General features: G+C 35.9%; 2 protein-coding genes across 2 annotated transcripts in view; one reads left to right on the top strand and one right to left on the bottom strand.

Moving 5' to 3' along the window:
- The window catches only part of LOC129566082 (kinesin-like protein Klp10A), a 267051-nt gene that overhangs the window by 212501 nt on the left and 43968 nt on the right, over window positions 1–10582 (bottom strand). The window lies entirely within an intron of this gene.
- Window positions 5693–10582, top strand: part of LOC129566087 (transmembrane protein fend-like) — a 58606-nt gene continuing 53716 nt past the window's right edge. The window contains exon 1 of the mRNA XM_055441640.1: window positions 5693–6431. Coding sequence (XP_055297615.1) covers window positions 6282–6431 — 150 coding nt within the window. The 5' untranslated portion in view covers window positions 5693–6281. The remainder of the gene's footprint in view (window positions 6432–10582) is intronic.

The raw sequence follows: 10582 nt of genomic DNA, 5'->3' as shown, positions 1-10582 counted from the left end.
TCCATTACTTCTGAATACTCTAGTTTCATTTATTTATTCCGAATTTAAAAATAAATAAAGCTCTTGACTATATAAATTTATTCAAATCATTTAGCTTGCTTGTATATTATTCAAGAGAAATGAAAATTGCATGTCAACTTAGCAAATAAAATTGTTCTACAGTGAATTCAAAAACGTGCTTTGGGTAGCACATTTTTATTTTGACATGAAATTTATATTACTCCTGAAAAACGTATGAATAAACAGAATGCAAAATGATCTCTGGCATGTAATATATATGAATATGAACTGTCAAAAGCGGTGAAAAGGAAAATGGCCGCCATTACAGCTGTTCATACCGGTTCATACCCAATGTATGTTATGTACATACGCATAAAAACAAAGTTTTTAAATTTTATACATTTTGATACAGAATGTATTTCTTTTTATTTCAAAATATTTATCAGAAATAAATGTCTTAATAACAGCGAGAAATGTAGTGTCGATATACTCCATTATTGTTTACACGAAGTTTCCAAACGTTGCCAAAGAAGGTAATGTAATTCAGGAGTAATGAGATTTGTTCATTAGTATTCAAAGTGAATGCGTCATAGATTGATTTATCATTTATGTTTTACTGTCGGAATTTTTCCAAAAAAACGAATGAATTTATTCTTTCAAATTTTACAATTTATTAGTCGGTAATAGCAAGCACCCATGCGTATTATATTAAACTAATCATTTCAGTTGGTGTTTATTCAATTGTATAGGTACTTAAAATGTATTTTACAAATCTGACAGAATCTGACAGTTGCGGCGAGACTACGGGGGTAGGGGGCGCCATGAGTATCAAATCTCTACAGTTCATGGCTTATCTATTATTATCTGTTTGAAACATGAGTCAAACACGATCGTGTTTCTCGTATTTTTTACCATTAGTTTAGTTAAAAACTGTTGCTGTTTCATTTTTATGATATTCCGATGATTCATGTTGACTGTTTTGTGCTCCAACACAGCTATTTTTTTCGATTTCGACCATAACTTTTTAATGGGTGAAACAGAAACCTCCCCAAAAATTACTAAAACCTCCCCAAAAAATACCAAAACCTCCCCAAAAATTACTAAAACCTCCCCAAAAAATACCAAATCCTCCCCAAAAAATACAAAAACCTCCCCAAAAAAATACGAAAACCTCCCCAAAAAATCGAATGTTTTCCACAAAATCCTTCCCAAAAAACAACAAAAAAATACCAAAACCTCCCCAAAAAATACAAAAACCTCCCCAAAAAATTACAAAAACCTCCCCAAAAAATTACAAAAACCTCCCCAAAAAATACAAAAACCTCCCCAAAAAAATACAAAAGACTCCCCAAAAAATACAAAAACCTCCCCAAAAAATACATATATAGCAACTTATACAGATGTAGCAACTCAACAGACAAAAATGATTATAAAATAAAAACATTTGAAGAATCGAAAATGAAACAATTTTTCTTATTTTTTTTATACCACAGCGTCAATAATGTCTACCCTTTGGTGTCGTTTTGATCTTTTATCGTTCACTAGATTTGTCTTGTTGTTTGTGCGATTTCGAAAGCATACATTTGCATTGTTTTCGGCCGAATTTCCAATCAATATATTCCCTTCATCATCATTCATATCTTCCAACGAAACAATCGACAAAAACCACGAGTGAAACATACTCTGCTTTATCAAAATATAAGTCGTCAAACTATGTTGTTTGATGTGAAATTTCAGTGTCAGCTACATATCGGCCGGAAAAATCGTAACATTTTGCAAGGATCATAGACGACAATTTCGGAAAATCTTTGGGGAGGTTTTTGTATTTTTTGGGGAGGTTTTTGTATTTTTTGGGGAGTCTTTTGTATTTTTTTGGGAGGTTTTTGTAATTTTTTGGGGGGTTTTTTGTATTTTTTTGGGGAGGTTTTTGTATTTTTTGGGGAGGTTTTGGTATTTTTTTGGTGTTTTTTGTGAAGGATTTTGTGGAAAACATTCGATTTTTTGGGGAGGTTTTTGTATTTTTTTGGGGAGGTTTTTGTATTTTTTGGGGAGATTTTTGTATTTTTTGGGGAGGTTTTAGTAATTTTTGGGGAGGTTTTGGTATTTTTTGGGGAGGTTTTAGTAATTTTTGGGGAGGTTTTTGTTTTACCCCTTTTTAATAGCTGAAAAGAGCTGATTTTCGGCGAAAAAGCCGACTATAGCTACGATTTTCAAAATAGCTGAAAATAGCTGAAAATAGCAGAAATAGCTGACCGGTGGCAAGCCTGCATATGCATATTGCCTCAACAAAAGATGTCCAATTGGAGAAAACCTTTAATTTAAGATGATATAAAAAATTAGGTTGATAACATTAATCAAGCTTCAATTTCGAAAGGCAACGATAACAGAAATTGTCATTAAATATTTCTTCCATTCGCTGAAGTCTTTAGCAAATAGGAACATGTTAGTATAAATCCGTTTCATTGAAACATTTACTTCAGTGGAACGTAAAATTCAAAACTGGCAATAATTTGGAAGTATTATGCGTCAGGCTTATCGCTAGCTGTGATTCGCAACAACCATTTATAAGCATTCGTTCCGCATGGATCAAATCAAATCGAAAATTTCAAGGAACTTCCGAATTTTTCCAATTCTCAAACTTGACTGTGTAATTTGGTCTACCGTAAACAACACCCTCCCGATTTAGAGTATAAATTAAGTGCTCAATAGCAACATGACTGGATAAAAATGACTTTTCATTTTCCCTCAGCTCAATTTGATCCTGGGCGCGCATTCGAAATTAATCTGCATGAAATTTGTACCGAATTTATTTTTTTCGCAACACTCCCCGCATCAAATCACGGCGCAATGATTTAAGTGATGACGATGTTTCAGAAGATTGCCAGGATTCCATCAAAAGAAGGAAGCGTGACAAAAAAAATGAAAGTTAATTTATTTTATTCAATTTTCAAGTGAATTAAAAAATGAGCCCTCCCTGAAAAAAGGTTCATCACATTCGTCAGCCCAAATTGAAAATTGTGTGCGCGTTGTGTAAAACGAATTGCATTGCATTACTCAATGTCACATGGCAATTAGAATAATCAAGAGAAATTCTGATTAATTGGGGATGTCATTTGGTGCCGTACCGTAAAGTGGTTCACAATTTGTCTACTTACTTGTTCCGATTTCGTAATGCACTTTTTTCCCTCTCTGTCTCACCGTATCGCCTTTCGAAATAAATGGCAGATTTTTTTTGTTCGTCTGTTTTGCTTGTTCCAGGTTTATGATAAATATTCGACAATTCCTCTTACCTGCGCTCCAATTCGAAAAATATCGAGGGAACGAGTGCTAGACACTCAAGTCAAATGTGGCGAGCGTAGGAAAGAAAAAAAAGAACAGCAACGAAAGAATGTTTCGTTCATTTAGTAAATTTGCATAAAAAGCGATCTTAATTAGTTCCGCCTTTAGAGTTCTGTGTGTGTGTGTTGTTTTTTCTCTCGCTTCATTCTTTCGATTTTGCATATTTGACATTGAGCACCGAGTGAGAGTGTATACTGTACAGTGTGCACATCTCGATGAATGTGCGGATGCTATGAATATGATTACATCCGAGCCACTCACCACATACACACTGTGTCTCGGGCATTGATGATGAGTTTAGCATTTTAATTTAGTGAGTCTTTTGGTCCACGAGGTTCGAGAACGTAAAATCGTTTGAAGCGCGAATTGAACGCATGGACGTGAACTGAAGTCGAGCTTGCATGTACACATCAGATCATATCATCAGCTATCATCGTCTTGCTTGATTTGTACACTTTTTGTTGCTGTTCGAAATGGAATGAACCCAAACCGAAGAGAACAGAACAGTGAGGCGACGGACGAAAGGAAGGAAAGAAAATCAGATGGCTCGAAAAAGAGTAAGTGGCTTGTATTTAACGTAATAATAGCATCTCATTGCGGTAAATGCCTAGACATTTCGTATGGAAACATAAACCATACGAGAAAAAGAGAGACGAACCAAACTGATGAGAAGAACTGAACTGAAAGCAACGAGTGCACACACGTATGCACTAACAAATGCGCATGCAAAAAGAAAGAGATTAATTTGCATAATTGATTTTGTAAGTCCATTAATTTTAATTGTGGTTTTATGTATTTTTTTTTTTCAATACAAAAACACACTTGAGTCTAAATCAGAAGAAGAAGAAGAAGCACGAGCGCGCGCGCACGTAATACATTTTGTTTCTTTTTCTCTCTTTCTCTTTACACATTTGTTTTTATTCCTCTCATTTGCACCGTGCTGGATGATTACCTTCTTTTGCCTCAAAATTTACCTTGTCGTTTCGTATTCGTTACGTGCAAAAATCCATATTCAGATCGACCAGAGATACAAATGAAAGAAGCAGCGAGAACGAGAAAGAGAAGGTGCTGTGATGTTACACACAGGCTTGATGATAATCAATGCTTCGTGTCGTTTCTTTTCTCTGTCTCTTTTCTTTTTATGCCACATGAGAGAAAGATCGAACGGGCGGCTGCTGATGTCGCTGCCGCTGCCGCTGTTGTTGTTGTGTCGGCTTGCCCACATATCGATCGTTGATGCTGATGATGGTGTGCATTTACATGCGTTTCATTCGCCAATGTCAAACCAAAGCGAACATAACATAATTATATTCCAAATTCTTGTGGTGTTGTTTTGTTTGTGACTTTGCCACGATGACGACGACGACAGTCAAGACGACGATGCATTTAACAGGCATCTATTGAAAGTCTGAGATTCGCGGTGCTTCTCATTGCACTTGCCAGCCTCAATGGACTGTAAAATCTGTTGCATTCAACAAGCACTGAATATGCTTGCGATAGAAGGACGACTGATGGTTATTGTTAGGTTCTTGCCACCGTTCCCACTAAATTACCATTTAAACTAACCTGCCGGCTAAATTAATTCCATACTCTCTCTCATCTCTCTCTCTCTCTCTTTGTCGTTCGCTTTTCCTCTCCGTTCTCGAATTCCACACTTCCTAATGTCTTGTGAACTACGTTCTTGCACTTTTGTTCGATGCATGAATTCTATGAAAATATTCATTCAGTCATGGATTCTATTGTAACTGATTACAATATGTGCTATAAATACATTTGCTTTGGTCAGACACGAACTTTTCCTTTTATTTCCATCGTTCGGCTTCTTTTTATGTGCCATTTCATTAACAACACTTTGGAAATACATATTATACATTCACACATTTTTGGAAAGTAAAAAAACGGATTTTTCAGAATTTAATCTTTTGTTGCGTTGATTCTTCGAAAAAGTAGTGACTTGCTGTCAAAAATGCATTCAATTGACGGATTTTCACCTAAATTGACCATTCATGATATGAAAATGAGCTCATTTCTACAAACCGATTCATAAATTGCTTATTGTCCCCTTTCAATCGAAGGGGATTCCAATTTTACTCAAACTTTTCTTTTCACTCAAACAAAAACGCTGATTCCTCTCCTTTGAGTCTAATTTCTCATTTCCCCTGATTCGATGTTAATTTCCCCTTCATCACATTTTCGCTCATCTCCCGTTCGAGTTAAAAGTTTGGACTCAAAAAGTCACTCAACACGCGAGCTCTGAGCACACATATGTTCGGTACGATGTATCCGTTCATGAGCCGAGTGGAATAGCACGCGTTTCGGTGGACAAATTTTGTTGTTGCTTCCGAAATGTAGATTGTGGGACGAGTTAGTTGCGTGCGATTCGTCGAATGATATACATGTGTCTCCGTACCGTTTTTCAAAACCGCAATACTCTGGCAAAGCGCAAATCAGCTTTCGGCATTCGAAATATAAATCGCCGCTCAATTTAATTTTTGTTTTAACGTAAATAAAGCGACATAATTTTCGGCCCAACAACCAACTGGTGTTTTTTCAAAATAAAAACGAGATTTTATTTTTGGTTTGATTTTTTTCCGGTGTTTTTTGTCATTTTTGTTTGGATCGGCAGGCAAATTGGTTTTCATTGTTTGAAACAAATTTGAAAGTGCACTTTTCGCGTGGCAAAAAAAAAATTGTTTATGGAAAAACAGAATCATTAAAAATTCGAGTAGACAACCATTTAGCAACTATTATTTGTGATCAATCAATCGAACGGAGCAGATAATAACAATACGTGCATTCGCAAAAATTTTGCTCAACGGTTAAAAAAAAGAGAAAAAAAAGGAAGAAAAAAAGTTGAAAGGAATATTCTAAAAAGATTAGTGAAAAAAAGAATCAAAAGAAGCAAGAAAAAAAAGAGAAGAGCAAAAGAAAGGAAAGAAATTATGATGATGAAAAAAAGTGGATTAAATTGGTGCATTTGCATCATTGTGCTAGCTACAAGTGGATTATGTGCCGCTCGCAGTGGATTATACTCGGAAGAATCACCATCATCCGTTCGTATCGAACAATGTCACGAGGGATGCATTAAAAAGGTAACGAAATACACGAGTGAAACAAACAAAAAAAAATGATACGAAAAATCTCACCCGCAAATTATACATGCTCACGATTTTGTTTGTGATGAATTGAAAGGAAAATGAAAAAAAAACAACAACATCGTTTCAAAATTAAAATTTTGTGTTTGTGTGCGCGCTCGATTGCGATGTAATGAAAACGCGAGCGAAGTGCGAAATGAGAATCTTTTTACAATCATGCGGGTTCAATTTTGGCACTTCCGTTATTTTTTTTTTGTCTCTTGCTCATATGACGGTGTGAAACTGATGCAGCAACAGCGGCGGCTGTGTTTCATTTTCAGCATCGTCAATTTTATGTGTGCACTTTTTGTGCCGAAAAAAATCCACTTGAATTGAAACTAAATTAAATTTGCAGCTCACTGCCACCGCAACTCATATAATCATTCAAACGCCTGTGCAATTTGAAAACGACCCGCTCAATTTCAAATTCGCCCGAGAACCAAAAAAAATCCCATTCCACATTCGTAATTATAGAATTTGTTGGTTACTTTGCATTTTATGTGCTGGCTGCAATTTACATTTAGTTGAACGCGACGTTTTTTGTTCGTTCGTTTGTTCGAGTGATAGTGGTCATTTGATTTTAGTTGAACGAGAAAAAAAAACCATTTATTCAAATTTTACGTTGAATTTATCATATTTTTTCCATTATTCGGTGGTGTGTGACGAATGTGTATGTGTGCGCTTTCCTGTGATTAGTCTGTCTATATAACACAACGACTCATCAGCCAGTTTTGAACGATCAATTCCACTGCATTGAAAACCATGGACAAAAAATGCCATTACTCGTCATTCTCTTTCCTTTCAACATCGAGTTTTGGTTGCTGTTGTCTTTTTTTCGCTTTTTTTCCGAAAAAATATACACACAATCTGCTTTATAAATCTAAATGATTGGTTTGTTTTTCGATGGTCGTGTTGAACGCATTGGATTGATGCAGTCCATCTAATTACTCGCAAGTCCGTAATTTTATCATTAACTCTTCAATACAAAGTGCATTTTACATCATTCTTTGTTTTCTTTTTCCGTTGTCCACCGAAAATTCTCTCTTATTCTCGTCTCTCTCTTCTCTTCCCTTTTTATTTAATAAACTCATCAACTCTTTTTCTTCTTCTCGTCTTCTATTTCTCATGGTTCGTCCATTTCGGTAATGACTTTTGCCCAAAAGTTTTCTTTTGTTCATCAGTGACCAAGAGAAATTATGATAACTGCAACGAAACATACAGTTTGACCTGCACTCGTTGCATCCCATGGGTAATAAAAAACCATTTGCTGATTCGAATCCGATTCTCTTTACCGGCAATTCACAGAATATTTTATTTTCAGTTCAGTCGTAAGTTTTTGAATTGCATTCTCATTGATTTCCAAATGGTTTAGAACCTAGATTTAAAATTCCAAATTTCGATGTCATTCGATTTCCGTAGAAAAAAAAGGCCATTGTGATTGGAAATAAAAAATTTATGCAAAATAAATACACAAATAAACTCATGAATATGAATTAGCGATTCGGCGCCGTTTACGATGTTTATTCCATTTTCAATTATTTGTGAGCTTAGCATTTTGACGGAGTTTCAATTCCGTTATGTCACTGCCACCGCTGCCGTCGATTCAATATACGTCGTATGTATATATCAAACAAATCGCAATCGTCTGTCGTCGACCTCTGTCGGCATGCATTCATAAGTGTCATGAAGGATCCTTGAAATGGTAATGCATGATATTATGGATGTCGTTAGGATTTTAACTTAAAACGCCGCCGCTCCCTTGCCACCAACACCAACCAGCATTTACTCATTTTTCTCGGTGTTATATTTGAATTGCCATCCAGTTTTTCAAGTAACACAGAGAATGAGAGCAAGAGGGAGAGTGAGAGAGAGAGAGAAATTCAAAGGCAAATCGAAAAATATTGAGTGGAATGCGGGGAGAGTGTTAGCCAATGTTTGTGGGTTTGATGAAGCTCTGTTTGAATTTTTGCTTGGATACACAAAACTTGGCAAATTAATTCGACCCATTCGAAACTGAAATTCTGTCTGAAACATTCAAGTGGCTCTTCCATTCATTTCGAATAATTTATCGGGTGTGATATTCTTCTACGGTGTACACAATCAAAATCGGAGCAGCAGACATCCAACCAATCATGTGAAATGATTGGAGTACGACGACAGCCTAAAAGTTAAATACAAATAGAAATGAAAGAACAAAAAAATCGATGGAGCCTGTATGTTTTTTTTTTCTGCTGGGCCCAGCATTAATTCGGAATCATGGTTTCAAAATGGCAGAGCATTTAATGTTTAATGATTCTTCCTTCTTGGTAAAACGGTTCGATACGGGGGGTTTGACTCCAACATTTATGTCCCGAATAGTAGGTAAAAAAAAGTCCCAACCATAGAAACAATAACGCCAACACGAAAATAGCAAGCATTCCCATTGAATTGTGAACAAAAGTCGTTTATTCAATTGAGACGCTCCGAAAATACAATTCTGGGAAATTAATTCCAATGAAATTCGCAGCATGTAATTATACAGTTAGGTATTAACGTTGACTTGACTCGTATTTTCATCAATTAAACTTCATCCCCAGAGACTTTTTCTTGAATTTTGTCCATCGCTTTTTGTTGGTGTCAATTCTAATTTTGTGAAATATGATTTGCTCACTTCATTTTAACTGCCCTTGTCCAACGATGAAAAGCATTTGGATTGGCTATTTGTTAGCCAAACGTTTTTATTTCGCCATTGAGCCTATCCAGTCAATTAGTTCTCAAATTGAGCCGAATCCTCTTTAATCAAACTTGATTTGAAATGGTTGGGAAAAAAAAGAGAGAGAACCGTCCGACAGCTCGGATCGGTGCCTTTATGAACCTGTGTCTTGAAAAACAGTTGTGCTCATTTACCGAATGCAACCCCGGCGCAATAAAACAAATCGTAATTTATCTTTTGGGTAAACTAGATTTATGACCATCGACTATTTTGTGCAAACGGAATAGATGAACATTTTTCACTGGAATAAAATTAATAGTTCAAAAGGTGCATACATCAAAAGCAGTAAAATGCTTGGGAAAAATTGAGGCCGAACATTTATGTTGTAGAATTGCCCTGTGCAATTCGGCCGCCTTCAATTGGTCGGTATTTTATTGGTTTTATGTTGGTAGTTTTTCGGTGATTGTATGTTGTTTGTTTTTAGAGTTTTATGTTTTTGTCTGGGTAAATGAGTATAGGATCCAATGGATCCTTGTTGTGTTGGTGTTATTCACAATAGAACAGTTAGTTAGGTCGAACAAAATAAAACAATAACAATATATTTTGACCAGGCAAGAGAAGATAACAAACTCATCGGTAGCGCATTTGTTTTCTTTGTAGATGCCGTTGTTTCAGGCATTATATTTTTATCTGGTACATTTAACCCAGTTGTAACTAGCCGCCGACATCAAGTTTCCCTATATCTCGCTTTCTCTCTCTCTCTCTCTCTCTCTCTCTCTCTACCTAGATGCCCATGAAATTCATTCTGTCCGTTCCGAGTACATGATTTAATGATTCTATGGGTTCATTTGATGTCTGCGTGTTTATCGTCTCTGTAGCATAGAGCCCATACTTTGGGATTAGAAATACAGGTTCATTTATTAAAATTGATTGGTTTTGTTCTTTCACTTGTTCATCTTCTTTTCATTCCTCCTTTCTCTCGACCCAAAATGAGTTTTCCTTATTTTTCTGCGTAGGCTGACGCTGTTTTTGTTGAAAAAAGTATGAGATAGGAGCGAAAAAAAAACCGTCAACAAATCACAAAACTTTTCATTCCATTAAAATGATAGCGATTTCAACTGCTTCATTCGTTTTATGCAGTGTGTAATATGAGTTTTAAAGAGGCTCATTTCGTCGATGACTGTCTTTTAATCTCAAGAGTCCTCAGAAACAAAACAGTAAAATCAGCGAAACGAAAAGCAAAGCAAAAAAAATCCGCCTGATTTGTGAGTCTTTTTGCATTTCGCTCAAAATCGATTCACATTAATATCAGTTGACATTGATAAAATCTATCAACACAAAAGTTCTTTTCTCTCTCTCTCTCTCTCTCCCTCTCTCTCTCTCTCTCTCTCTCTCTCTCTCTCTCTCTCTCTCTCTC

The sequence above is a fragment of the Sitodiplosis mosellana genome, unplaced genomic scaffold (genome assembly GCF_009176505.1).
Source record: "Sitodiplosis mosellana isolate CC-2019 unplaced genomic scaffold, AAFC_SMos_1.0 Smas_scaffold_3, whole genome shotgun sequence".
Classification (NCBI taxonomy): domain Eukaryota; kingdom Metazoa; phylum Arthropoda; class Insecta; order Diptera; family Cecidomyiidae; genus Sitodiplosis; species Sitodiplosis mosellana.
Note: the sequence above shows the minus strand (reverse complement) of the source record. Positions and strands in the feature narration are given on the sequence as shown.